General features: G+C 37.6%; 4 protein-coding genes and 1 pseudogene across 5 annotated transcripts in view; 2 read left to right on the top strand and 3 right to left on the bottom strand.

Moving 5' to 3' along the window:
* LOC111800307 (probable RNA polymerase II transcription factor B subunit 1-1) overlaps window positions 1-11,095 on the bottom strand; it is an 18,038-nt gene extending 6,943 nt beyond the window's left edge. Inside the window, exons 1-9 of one of the 2 annotated variants that reach the window (XM_023683934.1) lie at window positions 10,710-11,095; window positions 10,185-10,372; window positions 8,691-8,769; window positions 8,261-8,322; window positions 7,817-7,880; window positions 4,381-4,507; window positions 4,212-4,287; window positions 3,972-4,067; window positions 3,793-3,837 (exon numbers count right to left, since the gene is read on the bottom strand). In XM_023683934.1, coding sequence (XP_023539702.1) covers window positions 3,793-3,837; window positions 3,972-4,067; window positions 4,212-4,287; window positions 4,381-4,507; window positions 7,817-7,880; window positions 8,261-8,322; window positions 8,691-8,769; window positions 10,185-10,265 — 630 coding nt within the window. In that variant the 5' untranslated portion in view covers window positions 10,266-10,372; window positions 10,710-11,095. Of the gene's footprint in view, window positions 1-3,792; window positions 3,838-3,971; window positions 4,068-4,211; window positions 4,288-4,380; window positions 4,508-7,816; window positions 7,881-8,260; window positions 8,323-8,690; window positions 8,770-9,954; window positions 9,979-10,184; window positions 10,373-10,709 lie in introns of those variants that run through there. The other variant, XM_023683935.1, reaches the window with a different exon arrangement.
* Window positions 11,096-11,406: 311 nt separating this feature from the next.
* On the bottom strand, window positions 11,407-16,204 carry LOC111800937 (5'-adenylylsulfate reductase-like 5). The gene is made up of 4 exons (XM_023684864.1): window positions 15,867-16,204; window positions 13,034-13,212; window positions 12,383-12,507; window positions 11,407-12,180 (listed from the first exon to the last, which is right to left on the bottom strand). Exons 1-4 carry the CDS (start codon window positions 16,053-16,055, stop codon window positions 11,744-11,746), a joined length of 930 nt encoding a protein of 309 aa, XP_023540632.1. The 5' UTR covers window positions 16,056-16,204; the 3' UTR covers window positions 11,407-11,743.
* Window positions 16,205-17,676: 1,472 nt separating this feature from the next.
* Window positions 17,677-20,747, top strand: LOC111800289 (tubulin alpha-3 chain-like). Its single transcript, XM_023683908.1, has 5 exons — window positions 17,677-17,959; window positions 18,734-18,948; window positions 19,042-19,241; window positions 19,496-20,004; window positions 20,225-20,747. Exons 1-5 carry the CDS (start codon window positions 17,847-17,849, stop codon window positions 20,535-20,537), a joined length of 1,350 nt encoding a protein of 449 aa, XP_023539676.1. The 5' UTR covers window positions 17,677-17,846; the 3' UTR covers window positions 20,538-20,747.
* Window positions 20,748-21,270: 523 nt separating this feature from the next.
* On the top strand, window positions 21,271-23,228 carry LOC111801041 (probable glycosyltransferase At5g03795). Its single transcript, XM_023685005.1, has 3 exons — window positions 21,271-21,725; window positions 21,874-22,447; window positions 22,566-23,228. The coding sequence occupies exons 1-3, from the start codon at window positions 21,425-21,427 to the stop codon at window positions 23,053-23,055; spliced, it is 1,365 nt and encodes a 454-aa protein (XP_023540773.1). The 5' UTR covers window positions 21,271-21,424; the 3' UTR covers window positions 23,056-23,228.
* Window positions 23,229-23,320: 92 nt separating this feature from the next.
* On the bottom strand, window positions 23,321-25,391 carry LOC111801040 (annotated as a pseudogene).
* Window positions 25,392-26,154: the final 763 nt, after the last annotated feature.

Here is a 26,154-nt window from a genome sequence, read left to right as displayed (position 1 = left end):
AAAAAAAAAAAAAAAAAAAAAATCTTTATAGAAAAGGTATAATAAAGTGAAGCTTAGAGAGTTGAGGCATACAATATACAAAAAAAAAAAAAAATAAATAATAATAATAAATAAAAAAAAGATAAATCAAAGTAATAGAGTGAAGCTTTTTTTATATCTAGGAGACAATGAAGAAAGCCCGAGAAGAAACAACCTAAGGGCAGGGGTAGAAAGAACCCCCTCCCAAAGAGGCTACTTACAAAAAAAATCTTCCAAGAAAGTGAGGAAATGTATGGAGAAAAAGGGGGCAAATGAGAGAAAAGGGCCAACAAAGAGAGATAGAAAGATGTAAAAAGAGAGTGCGGAAGTTTTGGAGTGACAGAGAGTCAAAGAGCGAGGTAGAGGTAATAAAAAGAGGGAGCAAGAAAGAGAGGCCGAGCACGAGGAAGAGGTACTAGAGTGGGAGACAGAAAGAGTGAGGAGAGGTAAAGGAGTGAAGGAACAAAAGAGAGAGGTGTCCTGGAGAGAACCTTAGCCAAAGGTTGAAGGTCTTTTGCCAAAATTTCCAGTTAAAAAAAAATAAAAAAAACAATAAATTGTGGTCGGCATCATGCCTAAAAAAAAAGTTCTAGGTGCTGCAACCAGACTATAAAGAGAGTGGGTTGCACCCCACCTAAGAAGCAAGCAAGAGTGATGGCAACATGTAAATAGTCCATCAAGCTTAATATGGGATCAAGTCAAGTGCAAAATGCAACTAAAGAGAATGATGAATCACAAGCCCAAATTTGAGTAAAATATTGAACTAAGACAATAAAAGAGAATAATATTGAGGGTGAACTGATGAGAACATTAATATGTTAACTAGGAAAGAATGTCACAGACCAAAGTCAAACATGGATCGAAATTTTTGTACAAGTGTAGAGTGTTACAAGGCTTGTTTCGAAATTTGCTGGAAAAGCAAAAGACACCGGGAATATCTCTCCTCAATTATACAGCCTAACCTAGCCAAGCCCTCTTCACTAATAAGCTCCACACCAAAGCAATGATGCACCAGATCCAACCCAAACAATCGAGAGTTGTAGATATCTCGCTATCACATTTCATCCCTCACTCTCATGGCTCTAGAACCATCTATTATAAATATTTTTATTTTGACTAAAGCCAAATTTTGAAACTGATGCGCTTTGGAGAAGGATGAAGCAAAATTTGCCTCCCTTCATTTTGATCAGCAGAAAGTGACCTCACAACACAAAGCATCCACAAACAGTCCTTGGAACTACATTCTTAAACACAGTGGCCTTATTTCACACAGTCACACACAAAATAGGAGATGACAAGACAACTTTCTGGAATGACCAATGAATTAGTGACAAGCCTCTCAGTTGCCATTCTGGTCTAAACACTTACGTTAGGTTGCAAAAAAGAAACCCTTGGGCATATCTCTCACCAAATTGGAGCAGTCTTTGCAAGGAAACAGGGGAGACACAAAGTCACATCTTTATCCATTGCTCATTCCCGAGAAAATTATGGGCTGATGTCTTGGTATCTTTCCGGTGGAGTATTGCGCCTCCTGCAAAATCTCATGAATGGCTTCATTTGCTGCTGATTGATCATCCCTCCAAGTCTACGAAGAGAACTTTGTGGTCCTTCATTGTGATGGTTGTCTTAGGGAAGATACAGAATGAAAGGAACTCGAGGATTTTCCAAAGCAGAGAAAGCTCCTCGATGGAAATCTTAGAAGCCACTCTTTTTTATGCTTTGTATTAGTGTAAACACAGGACTCCTTTTAACAGCTTGAATTCTCCCTCAACAAATTGGAGAATTCTTTTGTTATGCCTTTGGATGGGTCTTTCCTGTTGTGTCATTTGATTTAATCAATGAAATTGTTGCTTATCCAAAATAATTTTTTATTTTTTATAAGAGACAATTTCATTGATGATTGAAATTTACAAAAGGGATGTATAATTATGGTGTTTACAAAAGACCTTCTCAATTTGCAATGAGGGAAGTATAACTATAGGAAGTAAAAATATTAGACAGTTTACACCAAGATATAGCTGGGTAAACAACATTGTTGAAAAGTTTTGTGTAGGTCTGTGTTTTTTCTGCAGATATTCTCTAATTTCTTTCTTTTCACAGATTCCAAAAGAAGGTCATGATGAGGTTTTTCCATAATAGGACTTTCGCATTCTTGAAAAGGTGGTACATTAAGGTCATATACAAAAATTCTGAGCGTATGTGCATTGCATAAACAAGTGGCTTTGTGATTCATTTTCTTTCTTACATAATGGACACCAATTTGGAGAAAGAGTGATGTAAGGCGTTCTTTTTTGGAGATTTTCACTTGTGCTAATGGCTTTATGCGCTATTTTCCAACGGAAGAACTTCACCTTTTTAGGCTGATGCCCTTTCCAAACTATCTTTGCTAGCGTGCGATTTATTGCTTCTACTTTTTCCCTCATGTCCATCATCAAGGATTTTGTAGAAAAGACCCCGTCAACGCTGGGGGGCCAAGTCAGCGAGTCTGCTTTGTTTGACAATATCACAGGGGCAGGGGCAGGGGCAAGGTCAAGGCTTAATTCGGCCCATTCCGTTGCTTCATTATCCTTTAAATTCTTCATTATCCTTTAAATTCCTAAATTCCTACCAAGCTTCAGTAACACAAACTACAACTTAAATATTCTCATAGTATTGACACAAACTACAACTTACTTGATTCAGTAACAGGCCTATTTGACTAATATAATTAAATTTCAAACCTATTTGAGTTACCTGCCCTACTCCAGACCTATTTGACTAATATAATTAAATTTCAAACCTATTTGAGTTACCTGCCCAACTCCATATCAAAAGTTCCCCTAAAATCCAGTAAAGTAGGAACGTGTATGGGTATGTTCAATTTTTCGTGCATTTCTTTCCTATACACATTAACTTCCTCTAAAAATCTTGGAAGATGTCCTTGTACCATGGATAAGCCAACTTCTCCAATCTTGGTTTCAAATCATGTATCCAACTCACCAACCGCCTTCTAATGAGCTCGAAATTTTCCTTCTACGCATAATACATGCACACTAACACTATGCTAGTCCTACACACAGTACCCATGTTACCACCTTCCACATGTCATGTGCATGCTTGACCTGCTCATGCAGATTATCATGCCCACACATCTATTCACCACATTCGATGCCCAACATTTTTCTTGAGCCTCAATACCTTACCATAACGAGATAATAGCAACACTTATTATGAAATCAGATATAGTAGTGGTGTTCCACGATTTTAAACCAGAGTGAGGCACAAACGAGACCTATGTCTGTCTGATACCAAAGAAGCATAATGCGACTAAAGGCTTGGATCATATTCCAAGAAATTGCCAGTTACTATTTGGAAGTGTTGTTGGGCTTCTTCTAGGACAAAGGAAAGGTCCTTTTGCAGGCTTGTATTTTTGCTGTGTATATTTGTAGGGTTTGGAGAGGTCCTACATTGAGGTGTGGGATATTGTGAGATTTAACCCCTCGTTTCTGGATTTGGTGTCTCCAACTTTTTTTTTTTTTTTGAAGTTATCAGTTAGGTTTTATTCTCCTGAATTAGAGTCTAACTTGGTTTTAGTACTCCTTTGTGCGGGAAAATTATTTTAGAGGAAAAGAAAAACCCCTAGAAGATACATAATGTACAAATTCAATTGAATAACAAAAGAACGAAGAAAAAAACCCTCTTTTCAAATAAATTTCTTTGTTAATAGCTTGAATTATATCTAAAGGATTATATTAAAATTGGAGAGTGAAAGAAGGAACAAAGAATCAATCATGCCTGATATTTGATCTCCGGTGTCAAATTAAATGTGACCTTGTTTGTCTGAAAGCAGAAAAAAGATAACAATGTTAAGTTCCAATGCAATTAAACCAAGCTGGGGGAAGGATTTGACAGATAAATATTAATGATTAACAAACTAGGTTTGATAGGGTAGGAAAAAGGTAATGATGCTGTACCCGACCATCAGACATTGGTTTGGTGTCCAAAACCATTGAACTCTTGAAACCAACCAACTGTTTTGACTTTGTGGAGTAGTCTCGTTCCAGTAATTTCTATATCAATCAGTTTAGATAATGTCACATTTTCTTCAGAATATATTTTTGTGAGCAGGATCACATTAAATATACAATCAAAATTCTAAAAAGAACGTCAACTTCAAATGCAGAATAAATAAAGGGAAAGAAGGCCCTCCTCACCTTCCTTGCTGCCCAAAACTCAGATTCGGTCAACACACCACCAATAACAAATTGTTTATGAAGTTTCTGCAGTTCACTGCAGAATAAATGATGAACATGCCTTACCTAACCACAAAATAATAAGGGTAACAAATACTTCTTGTTACAATGATATGGGTCATCAGTCTACCTATCCTCTTGCAAACATCTCATTCGAAGTTCCATTTCTGATTTACTGAGTTGTTCATGTGGAAATGTGGCTACAAGCTTCTCAGAGGGAGCTTGCGGAGCCTCTCCTGACTTTGCTAGAGCACTTCCTGGAGAAGGCACCAGATGCCAAACCATCAGGCTAGAAAATCCAACAAATACAGGAAAAAGAAATAAGAACAATGGCAGATAAAGAACAGAGAAATATTGCAAAAACTATTTGATTTTTTTTTTTATATATAATTAAAATTTTATTGAAAAAAAAATTAAAGAATACAAGGGCATCCAAAAAAGGAGGTCCAACTAAAGAAATAGGCTCCAATCAAGTAAAATAAGACCTAACGAATAATTACAAAAAGCTTTCGCCACCAAGAGAAACACAGAACCTAACATGGGGTCAAACATCACTACGTAACCTCTCAACCCATCTTTAAAGGCTCTATTATTCCTCTCAACCCACAAAACAGCACAAACTCCCACTTGCCACAAAAAAAAACTCCCCTTCTCTTAAAAAAGATCGAAAGTGTTAAACCTTACGTGGATGACTTGCCAAACACATAATTGAATCTTTTTTGGAATTCTCACCTTCCACATACACACAAAAAAATAGACCCAGGTCAAAGAGGGGATTCAAAAAATAATGAAAGAACGAGCTACAAGAAAACCCCAGTGGGATTAGGACTCCAAAGACAAAAATCTCTTCTCCCAAGTCTAATGATAGCCTCCCATATCAAAGATAAGAATCAGGGCATCTGTCATTTTCCTATCAAAGAACGAAAACCAAGCAAAAAAGAGAGAGAGCTTCTAGAGGAATCAGGAACTTTAACCACCGAATAATTTTTTTTTTCTTTTTTCTTTTCTTTTTTTTTTTTTCCTTTTTTGTTAGGAAACAGAAAATTTTCATTGATATGGTGAAATAAATAATTTAGTCTTATCGTGAGGTAACTACAAGAAATTATTCCATTGCATAACGAGAGCAGATAAGCTGTAATTACAAAAAGGTTGTTGAAACTTTCTCCAACATAAAGCTAAGAAAGTGATAGATCGAAAAAAAGTTGAAAACTCATTCTACTTATCATTGAAGATATGACCGTTTCGCTCAAACCATAAGCTCCAAAAGAAAGCTCTCATGAAGTTCAGCCAAAGAGTCATTTTCTCATCTTTGAAGGGATGACCCATCAAACACTCAATAGAAGAGAAACGATATCACCTGGGCTAACCAAATTCCAGAGGAAAGTAGAGAGAATAAGGCTCCAAAAATCATTGGCGTGATTACAGCAGCTGAAGATATGTTGTGACTCAAGATTCTGCATACATAAGGGCAGCATGATGGAGAGATCCAAAGCCAAGATTCTTCTAAAGAACATCTTGTGTGTTGATACTCAGAAAACTGAACTCCCATATGAAGAATTTTATCTTATTGGATAGAAACCATCAACTTTTCACAGACTGGTCAATAATCACCTAGTAAGGGAATTAGCTATGAAGGGTCTATCTTCTTTGAATGACCAGCACCATTTATCATTACGACCAGTAAGCGAAAAAGACTCAAATAATGATGACAGTGAGGCCCATCTCACAGTCTCTGATTTCAGAAGGTTGCGCCTAAGAAGAGGTTTTAGACATTTTCATTGGGCATCCAGAGAGTCTTCTTTTCTGAGATATAAAGTAGAAAGACAAGTGATGTAACTGATTCAATTTTTCATGGAGGATAAGTTATATAATTGGGTAACAAAGAGCAGAGGGGACTATCCCCCACCCATTTGTCCTCCCAAGTACAAATATTTCTCCCATCACTCACACAAGACCAAGTAAGAAAAAAAAAAGGAGATCAAAGGAATATCTTTCCAAGGATTTCTATAGGTGCTTTTGACCTCATCTGACCACCACTTGAATGGATGTAGATAGTATTTACTTGTTATAATCCTTTGTTGAAAGGTATTAGACTCAAGGGGGAACCGCCGATCCATTTAGCCAACAAGGCTTTGTTATGAACTATCCCTAAAATTCCCAACTCTAGCCCCCCAAATTCACCAGCCTTCCCATTGTTTCCAAAGTCACCAGATGCACACCATTCCCTCCAAAAATTTCTCATAAGCTTCTTAAAGGCTTTACTAATCGCGCAAGGGGCTCTAAAAAGGAAAAAGAAGTACATAGAAATTTCACTCAAAATCAAGCAAACGAGTGTCGATCTTGCAAGGAAAAGAAAAATAAAAACTTATTTTCCAGGTACCAAGTCTCTTGCACCCCTTTTCAATAACAAGCTCCCAAAAGGAAGAGTTCTGGGATTATGCCCAAGACGGAGGCCTAAATAGGATGAGGGGAAAGACCCCACCTCACAAGCTCACAGCCTAGCTATCCACCTGTTCGGATCAAAGACCAAACCTAAAATTTGGCACTTTACACAATTGATTTTAAGCCCCAACAAGATTTCAATGAAAGCTAAGATGTGGTTCGAGATGAGGAAAGACTCCTACTTGTCGAATGAGAAGAAGATAGTATCATCAACGAATTGAAGATGAGACGAAGGGACTCTATCTTTCCCAACTTAAGCCCTCAATATACTGCCATCTAACCTTCTCGAGACAATCATGGCAATAGTCTTCACTATAAGAGGAAAAGAAAGGGAGAAAGACAATTTCCCTGTATAAGGCCCCTTGTAGCTTGGATCCTCCCCTGAGTCTGTCATTAGTGAGGATAGAATACTTAACCATTCTAATGCAACTCCAAACTCACAACCCCCAATTGTACCCAGAACCTTTCTTTTCTATGATCTTATCCAGGAAGTTCCAACTTCCATTCCACATGGTCATGGCTTTCTCAAAATCAATCTTAAGATGACTCCCTCTTGACCCTGATAATTCTCAGTCGCCACATTAATATTGAGGAGTTTTCATTCCCTCCATCAAAAATCGTAGAGGGAAGGACCTTTTTTAACATGTTGGCCAAAACCTTAGCATTGAAGAATAGTATAAGTTATATGTGTTCCTCAAATCGAATTTAGATAGTAGAAATTCCTATGAAGAGATTCAAAAATCCTCCTTTACTCTCTCAAATCCAGGCTGATGGAGCAAAAACACGCTATGATTCCCGGTCTAGACTTCTCATTTATTTAACTTCACAACACTCCTACTTCCTTACTTTCCTCACTAACTTATTACTAGGTAATGTACTTGAGGTGCCCTTCTAAAGCGAACTATAATCACATTCACCCTTTTGCTTCCCTCTGTCCTAATTGTCTTTCATGAATAGTTAAACTGAACAAGGGGCTTATCAAATCCATTGGAAACTTTCACAACTATTCACCATTTTTCAGATCAATTAACTGTTCTCACATAATTGCAAGCATCGAGAAAGGTAGAAAATTTCATTACAGCTTAATAAACAAGAATTGCTTATAATTATGAATACTGGCTTACCCACAAACTCCCGGCAAACATGAAGATCAGAGAAGTTTTTAAACTCAAAAATGTAACTTCCACCCTGAATATTTGTAGCAAATCATTAATTGCCATCTCATAAGATAAATTAAAGACACTCACAATATGCAATGCTGAGATGATTTTTGAAACCGATATCTGAAGGGCCTTGATAAAATCAATTAAAAAATTCATCAATTACAAAGTACTTTCAAATAAAACTACTGAAAGAATAAGTCATCGAATTTAAAGATAAACTTGAGGGTGAGAATTATGAAATGGATTTCTTAAAACATACAGAAATTTGTATAAAAATTTGCCATTAACCTATCATTATATTTGATGTTCTATTCTAAGATCAAATTTACAATGATTTACTCATGGAATATTTCCAGCGCTCTAACTTATGGTGTCTTTTAGCCAACCATTTTAAGTATTCAAAACCTGGTCCTTGGTGAGATTAAGCCATGGTGGTTTATTTGATCCTTCCTTGGTGTTTTTATGGCCTGAAAAATATGGAAAGATTAGATACGACAAGATTACATACAAACATAAGGATGCACAGAAAAGAGGTTAAGGATGATAAACTTAAACATTAGTCGGAGTTTTAATGATGGAGAGTGTAAAGGGTAAAGAGTAAAGACTAATTTGTGATAGTGCTGACAATGCATAAGGCTACTGGAAAAAGATGTTCTTTACACAGCACAAAATTGTGAAACATCCAGGCAGTTCGATTCTATTTGAGAAAGGTGCTTAACATGAAAAGAAGAGATCTTTCCCCAATCAAACAACATTGACAAGAAAAGATAAATACCAACATGACCACAAATACGGAAACAAAAATATATTGACCTGCCATGAATATAGTAGGTACCTTTAATAAATCTGAAGTCCACGTCAAGCTTAGAAGCTGAAGTGGGGTCACTGGGTCTAAATACAAATTTGCGCTCTGTCTGCAGAAAACGAGAACAGTAAAAAAAAATCAATTGAACAACTTATGTGGGTTAGTCAAACCTTAAATGGTTGAACCATTTACAGATGCAAATCAAAATATTTCTGAGCAAACACAAACCAAAAAGATGCTCCGCATTATCAGAATCATTATAAAAAAAAAAAAAAAAGCATTTTGTAAAGAAAATAATAATAGGAATTAAAAGCAGTGATACGGCATCCACATGAACAACCAAGTTTGCGAGAGAAATAGAATGTTGGGGTGCTAGTTCAACAATTCGGTATTTAAACAATTTGGAAATAGAATACTTGTTGGATATTAGTGGTCTCTCCTTCTGTTATTGACAAAAATATCCTGAAAAATTATCCTACTTTTTTCAAGCCAAAGTCCCCAAAGAAGGGCGTTAAAGATATTGTTCCAAAGAATTTGTTTCTTTCCTCTGATAGGATTCTTGCACAAGGTCTGAAGAAGAGTATCTTTGATTGTTCTTGGAAAGAACTATTGAGTACTATTGAGTTCCAAAGATGTTAAGATAGTGTGCCACCATTTTAACACAAAATCTATTAGGAGAACAAGTGGTTTAGAGTTTCAATCTCTCTTTTGCTTAGGAAACAGCCAGGGAAAAGTATGATATTTGAATAGTATTTCAGCACTCTATCATTTGCATCTATCCCCTTCCTGCAAAGAGTCCAAATGAAGTCGAACTTTTATTTCAAATATCAATAAAATTGTCTAGTATATAAAAAATGAAGTTGAACTTCTTTTCTTCTAAAATGATTTGCCTGGAGAGGAATTTAGAATTTTCAGAGGGTTTAAGAGGTATTGGGAAGAGGTATAGGATATTATTACATTTAGCTCTTTTTTGGGGCCTCGGTTTCTCAAGAATTTTATAATTATCAGTTTGGTCTTATTCTTTTAGAATGAAGTCTATTCCCGATAGATAGAAGTTGGTTCCCTTCTGTGGGCTAGTTTTCTTGTACGCCATTTTCTTTGCATGTGTTTTAATTATTCTAAATGAAGGCTCCATTGTTCATCAAAAGAAATAAAATAAATAAATAAAATGAGGTTAACAAAGGCAAGAGTTTTTTATTGCTACCAAGAGGAAGAAAATGTATTTACTAACACATTTGCGCTCCAGAAATCAATAATATAAGATGTTTCACAAACAAAAGTTAGAAAACTGAACCTGCATACTCTGAACACATCAGTTATGCATCACAATCACTTGCACAATTCAAAGAGATGAAGATTGACAATGTCTTCCAAACTCCAGACTTCAACAAATACATGAATATATCCACTTTTTAAGAAAATAGTTAAATCAGAAGTATTTAATTGACTGAAAGAAAAGAAGAACGGAGATAAAGAGGTTAGACAGACAATCAGAGACAGGAATAATGAACTTTAGACCAGTACCATTTCCAAAACGCCCGGCGTGCCAGGATCCTTAACTGATGTCTTGTACTTGGCACTCTTCTGGACATACTTGGTTCCCATCTTCCACTTAGAGACGATTAGTGTTGAAAGTATTGATATGAAAATCGATCCAACGGAATCGTTGCAAAATATTATTCGGATCCAAGAAATTGGCAGAAACCAATAATCTGATGGCATTACAAACACCATAAACAATCACCACCAAATAAAAGAGATAGAGAGAGAGAGAGAGATCGGACATGCAAAACAAAACTAGCTACAAAATCTCCAGAACTTCAAAGACTTCCCTGTATTCAAAACTTAAACCATCATAGATATATGCATGTAAAAAGCAAGGGCAGATAAAAAAAAATGTGGACAAAATAGATATCAACAGTTTGCGACTTAAGATAAGCAAGAAATTCAGCATGCTCCATTGTTTCAGAAACAGTAAAAAAAATGGCAAATACAAAAATACCAAACGGCAACGAAGAAGAAAATAGGAAGAGGTCTTCCGAAACTCACAGCCATTAGCCTTTCGACAAGGAATAAATCCCGAAGCTGGAGAGCACAACAAAATCGAGTGATAATAAACCAATTTTTTCGAGCGTATTTGCACTCGACCGGGATTCCGCAATCCAATAAAGCAGCGACGTGGGAAGTAGAGAATGGATTAGACCCAAATTGCCGGGAAAAGTTGGGGAAGGAGTGGAAGCAGAACTAGAACTGAAACAAAATTTATCAGGGTTCCTTGTTTCCCCCTTTACAGATTAAAACGAAGAAAAGCTAATGGGTAAGAGTACTATTGAATCAAAAGGGTGAGTAGTGGTTCGCAGGTTGTAGACCTGGTTCTTCTTCATGTAGGAGGAAGCCAAACCACTTTTTTCTTTCACCCTTTTTAGTTTTTGTATAATAAAATCAATTTCATTTTTAAGTTTCAATTTCTTCAAACATCTGTTGTAATTTTAACCTCACTTTTTTTTTTTTTTTGTTTCTAATTGTTTTTAGTTGCAATTACAAATTATTTATTTAGAAATAGAGAGACAAATTTTGAAGAGTATGCTACTTTATTTTATGATAGATGCGAAATTAAAGTCCTTCGTATGAATATCGACAACAAGATCATATTACGGTGAATACTGATACTTTGGCAGAGCCGGGTTTCTTCTCGCCATCTTCATGGCATTCGAGAATTTCCCACTCGTCGAGGTGAGAAACGTTGTTTCACAATAATGTTGATACAGGTGATTATTGGTACGATGAAACATTCTTTCACGACAATATACAACAAAACAAAAGAAAGCACTCCTCAAATTTACAAGCCTGTTCCTTTTTTTTTTTTTTTTTTTTTCCCTATGTATTAAGATACGAAAAGAAAGAAAAGAAAGAAAAGAAAGAAAAGAAAGAAGAAAAGAAGAAAAAACGCAAGAGAACTGAATGGAAGGAAAGACAAAAGAGAGAGGCATATGAATGGATTGGTCTGACGTAAGGGCGTGTTAATGAGACAAAGGCCACCCAAATTCCATTCTCAAATTTTACAAGATTTAAGGTCGTCAAATCTAGATAGAGCCTGAAGAAGAAGAAGAAGAAGAAGACTTGCCCAAGGAAACAGAGGCCAAAGAAGATGCCCACACTCGGGCGTTCCGAGCACTCGTATGGAAGCTCCTGGTTTTGCTGAGTCTTAACTTGGCCCAAACTCTTCCTAGGTCAACTGTCTGAAGAACACGCCCCATTATCTGGCTCGTCTCACCCAACACTTGCAGGTTCATTGGGAGAGCATGGGAGAGCCACAATGCTTTTAGCTGAGACAATATCTTTGGGAAAATCAGCAGTGACACCCTTAAACAGAGAAAAATTAGGGAGAACACCAAGTAAGCTTCCCTTTTCACTATTTCACCAAACGACAAACTTTTCAATAACCGGATGCCTGCTTTTTCGCCGCCACCATCAATCTTAACTAGCTCATAACCATTATAATGTTCTAGTGGCTCCATTCCTGAAAAAAGCACAAGGTCACGTGAATGAACAATTACATCTTCACCCAACACCCTCTTCTCCACTTTAAGATAAGAAATGCATCATAATTTACAGTTAAGCTTCATCGGTGTTGACCTTCTCCTTCTCCTTCACCTCGACTCCATTTTCAGGATATCATGGGGGAGGTAAATAACCAGAACTTTAGCAGGAAACTCAATTACCTGTTGTTCTCTGGTAAAATTGAACAAGAGAAGCAAACTTTTTTGGACCACGATAATGCACCCTCGACGTCTGGTTCAGTATCAATATAGATGGTAAGCTATAAATCCCATATCTTGAGAAGACGCTGCCAACGAACATGTTAATAATCAGGAAACATTCAAATATACAAGGGAAGTAAATCTGATGTGGGTCTAGAAAGCATAGAAGCCCTTGAACCTCTGTTCATCCCATTCATTTCCCACCAACCAATGAAAAGTAATATGACCCCCCCCCCCCCCCNTATCAACCAGGTCATGAATAAGCTTAAAGGTAACACATGTAACCATTTGCCATCGTCTTTATCTACAACATGTCGGAGTCATAATTTTATTGTTGTGCGCATCTAGTGTAGTGGTATCATAGTACCCTCCCATCATTTTTCTGTCGTCCATGAGTATATATGATGATTTTGTAACACATTATAAGATTATATTTCTTATTATAAATAAGTTCACGTTCTCGAAAACAGTATGTTGAACAAGGTTACTAAACATTAATCTTGCAAGTGAAGAAATAACTAGTCATACAACATGTCAAAGAGCGAGGTGCGGGCTACAATTTTAAGTTAGCAAAGATGATGAAAATGATATATGGACATTATAACTTCTTACCTTGGCATCGCTGAAGACTGCTCAATCACCAAGTGCTCAATTTCAGGAAATAATGAATTGAGGCTGTCAAATGCAGGAAACATCTCAAGGGAAAACGGGCACCAGGAGGCATAAAAGAGTACAGCAACATTTCTGGTCAGCTGATTGGAAATAATTCCATCGAGGAAATCTCCATTCACCTACATATCAAAAGATAGAATAAAACCAACTTACAAAGCATGCACTTCAAATAATGTGGCTTTTGCAAAAACTGTAATGCAAAGGAAATAAATATCCTAAATTGATCAAGAAACGACTTTCTTTCCCAGCTCGTATTCTAGACATCACGCCGGCATATTAAAAAGTATAGTGACAAAAGCAAACTTCTACTCCAAACTCCAATAAAAGAGAAGTAAAGTTAGTATGATAGAAGAGCAAAGCAATACACATAAAACCCTGCATGCAAAACATTTCCCTACAAGTTAATAGGATATTAGATCCTGTCCAACATCCAAATTTGCAACAAGAAGGTTGAAGAATAAACAACTACTAGTGTTAACCCAGACACTTGGCATCCTTTTTTTTTTCTCTTTTTTTTTCCTTTTTCCTCTTGTCTCATTTGGCTTTTATTTGGTAAGAAATGACAGTCATACTGGTAACCCAGAAAACTAATAAAGAAGAGGGATGAGCAATCCACTCTACAAGCCAGGGAGAACACAAAATAGGACTCCAGTTAGCAAAACAAGCAAGCATTACAGTTGAAAAAAAAAAATCAGGATGAAGTGTACACCAAGAACAGGTCAACCATCCAGCTAAATTCCTCATTTGGTCCCACCTTTTCCAAAGATTCAAGTTTCTAATTTTCCACAATTCATACAAAATGGTCTCCCCTGAAGAAACTTCAAAGAAAATTCCCATTTCGGGCCTTTCTCCTTCAGTTTGCTGTTTTTGTCACAGAGTGAATCTTTAAACCACCTTTTCTCACATTGCTCCTTTGCAGCAGCTATAGATTCTTTTATTATGAAGAAGATGGATTTTTCCTCTTGCCATCCCGGAGGGATTGTTGATTGGCTCTTCGAGGTCCTTGGGGGCTAATGCTTTAGAACAAGGCAAAAATTATTCAATCCGTAGATAGAATTTTCAGGAACTTTCTTCAGAAAGGAAATTGTGAAAAATCAGGTTTTTATCTCATCCCCCCCTGGAGAATGGAGAGCTAGGATTATACAGATTATAGCCTAAAAGAGAAAAAACAAGGCTCTCCTTTCCAAATGGATTTGGAGATATCATTGTGAAAAATCAGCTACCTGGAGAAAGGTCATTAATGCAAAATATGGCTCTACTCCTTTGAACATAAAACTGGGGACTTTTTCTTTAGCATTTACCAAGAGGCTGTGGAAAGCTATCATATAAAACCAAAATCTAATTGACAATGGGAAGGCTTTCAAGGTTGAAGATGGAATAAATACTTACATTTTGGAATGATATTTGGCTGACAGAGGATTTGCTAGCTAGACAATTTCCTCCTCCGTATGATATTTCTCTAAAGCATGTTGTACTAGATATGTGGGTGAATGATTTATCCCTTGCTAAGTTCTTGGGATGTTTGGTCCCTTGCTAGATTACACACTTCTTTTTGAGCTTTAGTATACAGGGACTTCAGTAGTTATTCTTTAGATCTTATTTTGTTAGATCGAAGTCCCTTTCTGTTTAAAACTTGGTTTCCATTGAGAATATATAGATCATTAAGGGTTAACCTAGAGACAAGAATCAAGCTTATAGAGGACTACCACGAGGCAATCCTCCCTCATCTTTCCTGTCCATTATGGTGCTTGATTGCTTCAGTAGACTTATGACTCATGCTGCAAATAGACACTTCACTAAAGGTTTTGACTTGGGGTGAACTTTATTGATATTAATCATCTTTAGTTTGATGATGATACAAACTTTTTCTCCACAAAGGATGAACGAGTTCTATCCAATTTGTTCAGCATTGTTCATCTCATTTAGAAAGCATCCAAACTCAATGAGAAACACCAAAAATCAGAATTTTGGGGAACACAACCAATTGAAGTAATTGTTTTAAAGCTCCTTTGGCACTAAGCGTGTTCATTCTCCTTTCTTGGTATTTACCATAATACTAAAGAAAAATTTCGGGTTTCATTTAAAAAAAAAAAAAAAAAAAACGCCAAAACATAAATAAATCTAGTCAAAATATATGTTCAATATAGCCTAGTCTACAATGCGGGATTTCATTCCACATATTTGCGCCCATGTACAAGAAAGCAAATAGTATAAAAACCCGTAAAAGTACATTATTCACAAAAGATCAACTGCCAAGAAACATTATATTGTGCTTAAACACTTCTAATGAAGTTTCTCTAGAATCTAGATGACAACATTATGATTGACCTCACTCATCAGAACACAGAACGAAAGTTAAAAATTATGTCTGAAAATGACTGCCTCCACCACACATTCTGATCGGATCATAATTTTTTATACACAAGAAAAATCCAAACACGTCTTTGTTCAGAAGTAAGAAAGTGATCTTAACCCGTGAGCAGAGAAGTTAGAGGAGATAGCATTAAAATCAAAAGTCCTAACTAACACGCGGGTCAATCAAATCAATATCCATAAACAAACGAGAATAAAAATCTAAAACCCCATAAGAAATCGAAGGAATCTCTCTCTCTCTGCCTGTTGCTCCATAAATCTAATCAATTGCGAACAACAAAATTCGAAACCCGCTGCATCAAAGGGCCTTATCAGACTAAAACAGACATCCAAAACTCATACAAGAAAAATAAATTTCACAGAAAACAAACAAGAGAAAGATAAGGAAGAGAAGTAGTACCTGAAGAAGTGGGGTGGGGGAGGTGGAGAAAGGGCATTGAGATCGAAGCCCATAAAGGAAAAAGTAGGGGTCATTAGGGCAGAAGGAAGGTGAAGAAGAAGAAGAAGAAGAAGAAGAAGCCAATTGAAAGGACAAGAAGACAGTGAGGCAAGCAGAGAAGAGATGAAAAAAGGTAGACCGAGAAGCCATGGGCGAAGAAGAAAGGGGAAGGGGAAGGGGAAGGGCAGGCAGGGGAATAGAGAAGAAGAGTGAGGGCAAGATGGGGAGGGAGGTAAATAAATTTCAAGGTTTTGGGTCTTCTCCCTGCTCTTGTTTCTGGTCTGTGTGTTATCCAATTGGATTTCNCACTTAATTATTTTTAACATTTCTCTTCAACATTGTTAGCCAATCAAAATTGAAAAAAAATAACTAAAACAAAAGGCTTATACTTACAACATTAGATATTTTATGTCCGTGAACAACATCAAGTTGCGTGAGGGACAAACACAGCTGGCTAATGTCAGCTTCTTTTGTCTTCACAACTTATCATCAATCCTTTTCAACCACCATGTNGCTGCCTGTGGCTTACGCTCTTTCCACGCCTTCCCTTCTTCTTCTTCCCATTCTTTCGCATAATTCCTTTTTTAATTTTTTTTAAAGCTTAAATTACAATTTCAAGTCTTCCAAAACCGTGTTTCAACTTGGAAATTTTATTTTATTATTTTTTTGTTTTAGAAGAGTGAATGCAAAATGTTCGATGGGCCGAAAAATCTNAACTTTTGAAACTTTAATTTCTTTTTATCTCTTTTCTTTAATTTAGATTATAATGTTTTAAGGAATTAAATAATNCTAGAAAGCCATGGAGGATGGTTCATCCGGCCCATTGTTTTCTCATTGGATATGGATACGGCCCATGCCCAACTTTCTTCATTCATCAATAAACTCAAACTATGCATATCTTCTCCTTGCAAACATTTTGAACAGGGCGGAGTATTTGTTAAGAGTTATATATGAGTTCTATTTTTGTGTGTGGTTTTGGAGTCTAAACCAGCATTCACCGGTACGGAGTATTTGTTAGAGTTATATATGAGTTCTACTTTTGTGTGTGGTTTTGGAGTCTAAACCAGCATTCACCCGTACCACTTAATTATTTTTAACATTTCTCTTCAACATTGTTAGCCAATCAAAATTGAAAAAAAATAACTAAAACAAAAGGCTTATACTTACAACATTAGATATTTTATGTCCGTGAACAACATCAAGTTGCGTGAGGGACAAACACAGCTGGCTAATGTCAGCTTCTTTTGTCTTCACAACTTATCATCAATCCTTTTCAACCACCATGTTTTCTATAAAATAACTTCCTTTCATAGCTTATTTCCTTCTAGAGTTCTCAAAATTTTAATGTTTTAGGAGTAACTTTTGAAACTTTAATTTCTTTTTATCTCTTTTCTTTAATTTAGATTATAATGTTTTAAGGAATTAAATAATGTTTTAAGGAATTAAATAAAGAATATTGAACTTAAACCATAAATATTTGATTTCAACATTTGAATGCAAAAAAAGGTAAGGTCTGGAATGGAGATAGGAACCACCAAGTTTTAGAGGTGTTGGAGAGGATTAAAATAGCAATTTAATCTGTATTATTGTTATTTTAATCAATGAAATTAGTTTGGCCAATGCCCACTCGCAGGAAGAGCGCGTGAATGAATAGGGATGAAAATGGCGGGACTGAACAACTCATCCCCACACCAAAAACCGACACTTGGTACAAGTTTTAACCTAAAACCAAAATTAAGGAGACAAATAACAACTTCATTTCGTTTCATTCCAAATCCAATTCCCCTTTTACCCATCAATTGATTGATATTTATTCAATCAATTTCCCCCTCTGCGACTCGGCAATCACAATCTGCGGCATCTTCCCCCTCTTCCCATTTCTCTCCCTGTTTTCTCTCGATCGTTCGCCCCTATTCGAGAGAGATCGGAAGCGGATTCGGGATGAGGGAAATCATCAGTCTTCACATTGGTCAAGCTGGGATTCAGGTCGGCAATTCTTGCTGGGAGCTTTACTGCCTCGAGCATGGCATCCAGCCTGATGGTTTGATGCCCAGGTTTGTATTTTCGATTTCTTGATTTGGGTTTCATTTTGAATGTCGATCGATATCAACCACGCATCACTTCTGATCCTCGATTACTTCTTTACTAGATAAATTCAATTTTCCCTGTAGTGATTCTCTATGGTAGGTGGGAGTGGGACTGAATTGAATTCGTGAATTTCGTTTACGTCTTTCTTTGGGTCTTTGAAGTTTGGTGGCATTTTCCGGATCTGTTTATCCGTCAAGTTCTTGTGAGATCAGACGAGGAATCTGGACATGGGTTTAAATTTTAATTGGATGTACCTATATGGATCTCCTTTTCAAATTGGAGTAACAAGTCTGAGCTCGTAGGAATTAAAAATTCGCGTGAGTTTGACCCAATTGATTTAGTTATCCTTTTCTCCGGGAACATCAAGTCTAATGACCAAACGTTCGTGCTTTTTTATCCTCAGATTGTTTGCTGTAATGTCACTCTTAAGATGGGAATAGATGCTTCTATCCAATTCCTATATCTGTTCAAGAAAATAAGTTCTTGGGATCTTCTCGGAGGTCATTTTGGTTGAATCAATATTTACTGAATTTTTGGATTGGATCTTTTGTTTATGTGGTGTCTTTGATAGTGGGTGGCATAAAAAGTCGTTGTTTTATTTATATACGATTTTCCATAATTTAATTGCAATATTAGATCCAATACCTCACCGCTTCAGATGCACCAAAATNCATAATGACCCATCTCCATGAATTAGAACTCTTATTCTAATGATGTTTGATTACCTGCGTATGCTGCAGTGACACCTCGGTTGGTGTAGCACACGATGCTTTCAACACATTTTTCAGCGAGACTGGTTCGGGCAAGCACGTTCCTAGAGCTATATTTGTGGATCTCGAACCAACTGTTATTGATGAAGTGAGGACTGGGACATATAGACAGCTTTTCCATCCGGAACAGCTCATATCTGGTAAAGAAGATGCTGCAAATAATTTTGCCCGAGGACATTATACAGGTACATGTATTTCCATTTCGACAAGTTTTTCTAGAGTTTCCTTTTTCACTGTGGTCATTCATCACTAACCTACTTTATTGTGTCATTTCCCAGTGGGTAGGGAAATAGTTGATCTGTGCCTTGACCGAGTTCGAAAACTAGCCGACAATTGTACTGGTTTGCAAGGGTTCTTAGTGTTTAATGCTGTTGGTGGCGGCACTGGATCTGGTTTGGGGTCGTTACTTCTGGAACGCTTGTCCGTGGATTATGGAAAGAAGTCAAAGCTTGGATTTTCCATATATCCTTCTCCACAGGTACACAAATGATAGACGCTTTGGTATCATAGACCACATATTTTTCATTGATGAAGCGTATATGAAAAGGCCACTTATATTTGTCACAAGTTTTTTCTCAATGAAATTTTGTTTCTTGTCAGAAAAAAGATAAAAGAAAGGAAAAGAATCTGTTTCTGCTCAGTTGACAATATTTTTTATGCAAACCTTTAAATCTTTCTTACTGATCATCAAGATTCAAGTCTATTATTTAATGCTACAATATCTGTATGCAGGTATCCACCGCCGTAGTCGAACCATACAACAGTGTGCTTTCCACTCATTCTCTGCTAGAACACACAGATGTCGCTGTGCTTCTGGACAACGAAGCCATTTATGATATCTGCAGGAGATCATTGGATATCGAAAGACCAACTTACACCAACTTGAACCGCTTGATATCCCAAGTTATCTCTTCTTTAACCACTTCCTTGAGGTTTGATGGTGCTATCAACGTGGATATAACCGAGTTTCAAACTAACCTTGTACCTTATCCACGTATTCATTTCATGCTCTCTTCTTATGCTCCTGTGATCTCTTCTGCAAAAGCTTACCATGAGCAGCTATCCGTTCCCGAAATCACCAATGCCGTATTTGATCCTTCAAGCATGATGGTCAAATGCGACCCAAGGCACGGAAAGTACATGGCATGCTGTTTGATGTATAGAGGAGATGTTGTACCCAAGGATGTGAATGCTGCTGTTGCTACCATCAAAACGAAGAGAACAGTTCAATTTGTTGACTGGTGAGTTAATTGCTCAGGGTTGTTAGAATTATGAAACCAATGATATTTGTGTTTTCAAAGGGTCCGTATCTTAATGCTGAAGTTGTTTAGAAGTACTGGAGGCAAATTTTGCAATCTCATCCTGAACTAAACTATCCCAGAGGATCTTAGTTTGGTTTAGTTATTGAAATTTCTAAACGTTATTGATTTGAGTTAAACCTGTGGCATGGGAATTTTTCAGGTGTCCTACTGGCTTCAAATGTGGTATTAACTATCAACCCCCAAGTGTTGTTCCTGGGGGCGATCTTGCGAAGGTGCAGCGAGCTGTTTGTATGATAAGTAACAGCACAGCCGTGGCCGAGGTGTTTTCAAGAATCGACCACAAATTTGATCTGATGTATGCTAAGCGGGCATTTGTGCATTGGTACGTGGGTGAGGGCATGGAGGAAGGAGAATTTTCTGAAGCCCGTGAGGATCTTGCTGCTCTAGAAAAGGACTACGAGGAAGTTGGTGCGGAGGATGTGGATGAAGAGGAGGAAGGGGAAGATTATTAAAGCAGGAGTGATAAATAGCTGGTGGTGTCCTTTTTCATCGTTTTCATGTTTCTTTGTTATCAAGTCCAAGCTGTGCGATGTTCCATACATGTTGAGGAGTGGTTTCTGTTTTTATGATTGATTTCAAAATTTACAGTGTTAGAACTACTTGCAAATTTTTTATTATAAGGAGTGAAGGTCTTCTTTCTAGGGGGCCCCCCCATTAAAGCATTTCCTTGGAAGGAATTGAGAAAATAATTAAGTTTTATATGGGTACCTCTTAAAACCAAGTAACAAAAGCCAAAAAACTGTATCGAAATAAAATAAAAAGGTATTGTATCACTATTTCTTCTATAAAACTAATTCTATAAGATATGGGTATGAATAAAAGTTTGAAAGTGGTAAAGACGTAACTAACCCTAATTTTATTATCTCACAGGCCACCAACCTTGATTTATAGGAACAAGAATGGCAAAAATGGGATGCAGGCCTCCAACAAGGACTCTAATTTAAAGATGGTCCCAATTGTGGGCTAATAATAAAATGATTTTTTAACAACGCCCCGCGTGTAGGACGACGTCGCCTTTGAATATTAACAAATTATGTAGAATTCATAAATGCCACATGGTGTTGACTTCATTATGGATTCTCTCTTTTTTTTTTTTTAAATCTATTTTCCCATTTCCAGGAGCTCCACATTTAGGTTTTGAAATAATAAAGTAAATAAAGAAAACAATACGGCAGCATGAGCTTGGAGAGACGCATATTCAACTGTTTGTTTGAAAATTCCACAAACCCCTCTTCCACGTTTGAGTTGGAAAATGGAAGCAAAAATGGGTTTCGATACAAAAACACACTTGTAATCCCAATTCCAACACCCACGCCATTTTGCTTTTCGTGTTTCCTCCATGGCTCAACCTCCGTGGAGCTCCTCCTTTCGAACCCTTTTCTTCATCCCAACTTGTCTCGCTCTCAACACCTTCCTTCTCATCCTCTTCTACACCTCTTCCTCTTCCTCTTCCTCTTCCTCTTCCAGTTCCACCCATACTTTCTTCTTCTCTCCTCCTTCCCATCCCCGTCAAACGCCCACTCAGTTCCACGACTCCTCTATTCCACTCCTTTCTTCTGCTCAGAACCTCAGTTTAGAAGACGCCAATGCTGGACCTGCCCTGCCTCACACTCAACCCTCTTCTTCGCTTCCCCCCTTTGGTAAAACCCTGACTTTCTTTTTCTCTTTTCTTTTGGATCATTCGATTTCATGATTTCTAAATTTTCAATGGATTTCTTAATTTGTGATTTCTTTGGGATTATTCGATTTCAACTTGGTTTGATGGATGCCTGTTTTTGTGTGTTTTAGGAAGAAGAATGCACGACCAAGCGAAGGGAGTGTTCCATGATGAAGACTTATTTCTTGAAGACTACAAAGAAATGAACAAGAGCTTCAAGATCTACGTTTATCCTCACAAGCGCAATGATCCCTTTGCACGTTCTCTGTTGCCAGAGGACTTTGAGCCCCACGGCAACTATGCCAGTGAGAGCTACTTCAAGCAATCTCTCTTCAAAAGCCATTTCATCGTAAATGATCCCAAGGACGCCGATTTCTTCTTCCTGCCCTTCTCGATCACCGGCCTCCGTAATGACCGTAGGGTTAGTGTTAGTGGTATCCCCGATTTCATTCGAGATTACATCTTTAGTGTTACCCACAAGTATCCATACTGGAATCGAACTGGTGGTGCGGATCATTTCTATGTTGCTTGCCATTCAGTCGGACGATCGGCCATGGACAAATCAAGTGAAGCTAAGTCCAGTGTTGTCCAAGTTGTTTGCTCTTCTAGCTACTTCTTACCAGGCTACATTTCACACAAGGATGCAGCTCTGCCCCAAATTTGGCCTAGGAAACAAGACCCCCCAAACCTTACTTCTTCAAAGAGGTGAATTATTTATGGCTATGAAAATTGATGGGTCTTCTGTTTCCCTCCTCCCTACTCCCTTTAGCATACTTAGGTTTGTTGTTGTTGTGAATGTGAGTATTAGTTTTGCTGCTTTCAGGACGAGGCTAGCATTTTTCGCAGGAGCGATGAACTCTCCAACACGTCAAGAGCTGGTTCGAGTGTGGGGTAAGGACGCCGAGATCTTTGCTCATTCAGGCCGTCTTAAGACACCTTATGCCGATGAGCTACTCAGGAGCAAGTTCTGCCTTCATGTGAAAGGCTTCGAAGTAAACACTGCCCGAGTTGGAGACTCGATCTTCTACGGATGCGTTCCTGTGATTATTTCCAACTACTATGACCTCCCATTTGGTGATATTTTGAACTGGAAGAGCTTCTCGGTGGTTGTAGCGACATCAGATATCCCAAGCCTGAAGAAGATTCTCAAAGGAATCAGCGATGAAGAATATGCAATGCTGCAAAGCAATGTGCTGAAAGTGCGCAAACACTTCAAATGGCATTCTTCTCCTGTTGATTTTGATACTTTTCACATGGTTATGTATCAGTTATGGCTTCGAAGAACATCGGTTCGACTTCGGTTGATGGATTAGAGAGAATGTTCAATCGATCTTCTGCTATTCCTACCCTTTTGCCATTATATTGCGTTCATCAAATTTGTATGAAGCCGAACAAGTTCATGCAAGCTGAATAGGATCAATCTCGAAGTTGTGTATATACATTTTTTTTTTGTAAGTCACCTTCTCTTTTCTTCTGTTTTTTCTCATTTTCCCTTGTGTTTATGTTTCTTAAGAAATTAATTGATTTTGTTAGTTGTTTCTTACTTTCTATTTTCCTTTTCCAAAATGAGATAGAATCAGTTGAATGATAACATGAAATTACACACAAAAATTGAATAAATAAAAGGGGAGTTGAGTTTTCTAAAGAGAAACAATGTGTGGGTGAAGAAGTTCTTCATCACTCTCATCTTCTTCTTCATCATCAGACACAATAATACCCTTCCCTGATAGCTCTAACTTCCCTCCCATACAAAACGATGGCCCCATACTATCTGTTTCAATGTAATCTCCCCTCAATCTCTCCTCAAATCTTTGGTCACTGCAGTTGAGAAACCAATTTAATGAACATCTGATTCCCTTTCTCTGCACCCTCTGGTACCTCGGTTTTATCCTCGATTCCAAACTGTACGTAAAATATTCAGGTAAGTTGACAAGCTCTTCGATTGGCCTACACATCTCAGACTTGAAAAAGTAGTAACTGTTTTTCATGAGTTCTACACGACAGGTGACCACCTGGGGACATTTCATAACCATCCTAGCTACATCGGAGGAGGGTTTCCCACGTCCAACAAGGACCTCTACCGGTTTCATTATCACGTGTTGGTGAAGGCTGACTATCTGTGGCATTTTCTCGATCACTTGTGCGAACCCTGCAGAATCAATTTTGAGCTTTAGGTCAAAGAAGAATTGCTGAGAAGACAATTTAGCTTTCAAGGCAACCCAAGAATTTGTGGATACTGTGCAATCACTGAATGAATCATCTCCTTTCTAATCCCAAAGCTTAGCAAGCAATCTATAATGGGCTTCACTGTCTCTTCAAGATCGTAACCGGGTATGTATGCTCGCTTCTCGAGCATTCTTGCTACTACCCTTTTTGGCAAACCTAGAGAAACAATAAACTCAACAAGGGGCTTGATCATGGTTCCAACTCTCATCCCCAAAAGGTAAGGGTATTGTGTGACCATTAGCCCAATATCTCTCGGATTAACACCTATACTTACGAGATATGCAACAGATGTACTCATTGTCCCTTCAAGCTTGAAACCCAGAAGCTCAGGGTACTTCTGGAGAACATATCCAATATCTTCTTTCTCCACATCGAGTCCACGAAGAAGTTTAACAACAGGAGCAAGCTCAACAATAACGCTAGCATGCAAGACCTGTGGATAATTTTTAACAAACTCACCAAGTTTCAGCCTCGGAATCCCAATTTTCTCCAAGTAACCGAGAACAGGTATTATATTTTTGCGAACACTACAGCCTAAAATTATGGGGAATTCATTAATGTCATCAATTGTCAATCCTAACTTCTGAAGAAACTCGACACGCTCTCTCATAACTTCAACTGTAGAAGGCAACTCCAGGTGTTCTAATTCATCAGGAACAATCCCCAAAGTTTTTAAGTAGTCACAGATTATGACTGGGGACACAAGTTTTTCTTTCCGCCCTTGAACAGCTCCCCAGGTAACCGTTGGCATGTCATATTCAGGAAGTTTGGAGCTTTGAGTCGAATACAATTCGCCTAATGGGAAAACCCTCCGTAGGCTTTGAATAAGCGACTGGTGGGCACATGGATTCAGGAAGGATTTGATGATCTTGGGGGATGATAATCCAAGATTCTCAACAATTTGATGTGAAATGCCAAAAACCAAGGAGAACTTAGCAGATTTTCTTGGCCTAAGAAATGAAAGTGCACTCATTTGAATCAAAACTGCCGAAGACAGAACAAATAGCGCCAATCAGATAGAGAAACAGAAACAGAAACATAAACATAAACAGCGTCAAAACTCTAAGCTTGTATTTCCTTAAACTACTACTTCAAAAAGCATAATTCGTAAGATCAACATCAATAGGTGCTTATTATTGGTTATAGTTCATCTAGTTCTCATGGATACAATTGCAGTGGACACGGAAAGTATAGAAAAACTCAAATTTGAACGACGACGAGACTGTGATTTTCGAACCCTAAAGTCCACGAGAATCAAAATATGAAGTGATGAGTGTGAAGAGCGGCGGTGAAGAGAGACGAAATGGTGTCCTTCAATTGGAGGAACGGCGAGCAGTGAAGAGCGGCGGCCGGTGGGCTTTGTTTGAACAGGACAGGCGAGAGATAGCAGGGGGGCGATTCTCTCTTCTCTTTTACACGAGAATCCAAGATAGCAGGGGGATGATAATCCAAGATTCTAAATAATTTAGGGTTTTAGGGTTTAGGGTTTAGGGTTTAGTGAAAAAAATTCGTATTTTCTCCAATTATATGGGTAAGGTTCTTAATCTTGACCCTTCCTTACAGATTCGTCTAAAAATATCGAGAGAAACATAGGTTTTTCCGATACTGATTCGGGTGCCTCCATGAGGGTCTTTTCATAAGGGTTGAGGTTGTGAAGTCTTATCGACACGAGTAAATGTTTTTTTTCTTCCATATTTTTCACTTAGGACACTCTTTAGTGGATATGGTATGATACTAAAACGAGAAAACAACTTTTCAGATCGAGTTAACGACCCTGTCTCAAAGGGGAAAAAAGTTCCTATGTTAACACCTATGGAATTTGAGTGCAAAATGGCCCGGAAGCGAAAGTGAAAAAAATTCGTATTTTCACCAATTATATGTGTAAGGTTCTTAATCTTGACCGTTCCTTACAGATTCGTCGAAAAATATCGAGAGAAACAAAGGTTTTTCCGATACTGATTCGGGTGCCTCCATGAGGGTCTTTTCATAAGGGTTGAGGTTGTGAAGTCTTATCGACACGAGTAAATGTTTTTTTTCTTCCATATTTTTAACATAGGACAATTCTTAGTGGATATGGTATGATACTAAAACAAGAAAACAACTTTTCAGATCGAGTTAACGACCCTGTCTCAAAGGGGAAAAAAGTTCCTATGTTAACACCTATGGAATTTTGGTCCAAAATGGCC

The sequence above is a fragment of the Cucurbita pepo genome, chromosome LG08 (genome assembly GCF_002806865.2).
Source record: "Cucurbita pepo subsp. pepo cultivar mu-cu-16 chromosome LG08, ASM280686v2, whole genome shotgun sequence".
In the NCBI taxonomy this organism is placed as follows: Eukaryota; Viridiplantae; Streptophyta; class Magnoliopsida; order Cucurbitales; family Cucurbitaceae; genus Cucurbita; species Cucurbita pepo.
The sequence above is the reverse complement of the archived record's forward strand: the minus strand, read 5'-3'. Positions and strand labels throughout refer to the sequence as shown.

Coding starts and splice junctions, on each gene's coding strand:
- LOC111800937 (XM_023684864.1), bottom strand. CDS start 16,055: ATGGCTTCTCGGTCTACCTTTTTTCATCTCTTCTCTGCTTGCCTCACT. Junction 13,213..15,866: donor CCCCCACCCCACTTCTTCAG/GTACTACTTCTC, acceptor TTTGATATGTAG/GTGAATGGAGATTTCCTCGA. Junction 12,181..12,382: donor ATTTTACCAGAGAACAACAG/GTAATTGAGTTT, acceptor TGCTTTTTTCAG/GAATGGAGCCACTAGAACAT.
- LOC111800289 (XM_023683908.1), top strand. CDS start 17,847: ATGAGGGAAATCATCAGTCTTCACATTGGTCAAGCTGGGATTCAGGTC. Junction 18,949..19,041: donor TGCCCGAGGACATTATACAG/GTACATGTATTT, acceptor GTCATTTCCCAG/TGGGTAGGGAAATAGTTGAT. Junction 20,005..20,224: donor ACAGTTCAATTTGTTGACTG/GTGAGTTAATTG, acceptor GGAATTTTTCAG/GTGTCCTACTGGCTTCAAAT.
- LOC111801041 (XM_023685005.1), top strand. CDS start 21,425: ATGGCTCAACCTCCGTGGAGCTCCTCCTTTCGAACCCTTTTCTTCATC. Junction 21,726..21,873: donor TTCTTCGCTTCCCCCCTTTG/GTAAAACCCTGA, acceptor TGTGTGTTTTAG/GAAGAAGAATGCACGACCAA. Junction 22,448..22,565: donor AACCTTACTTCTTCAAAGAG/GTGAATTATTTA, acceptor TGCTGCTTTCAG/GACGAGGCTAGCATTTTTCG.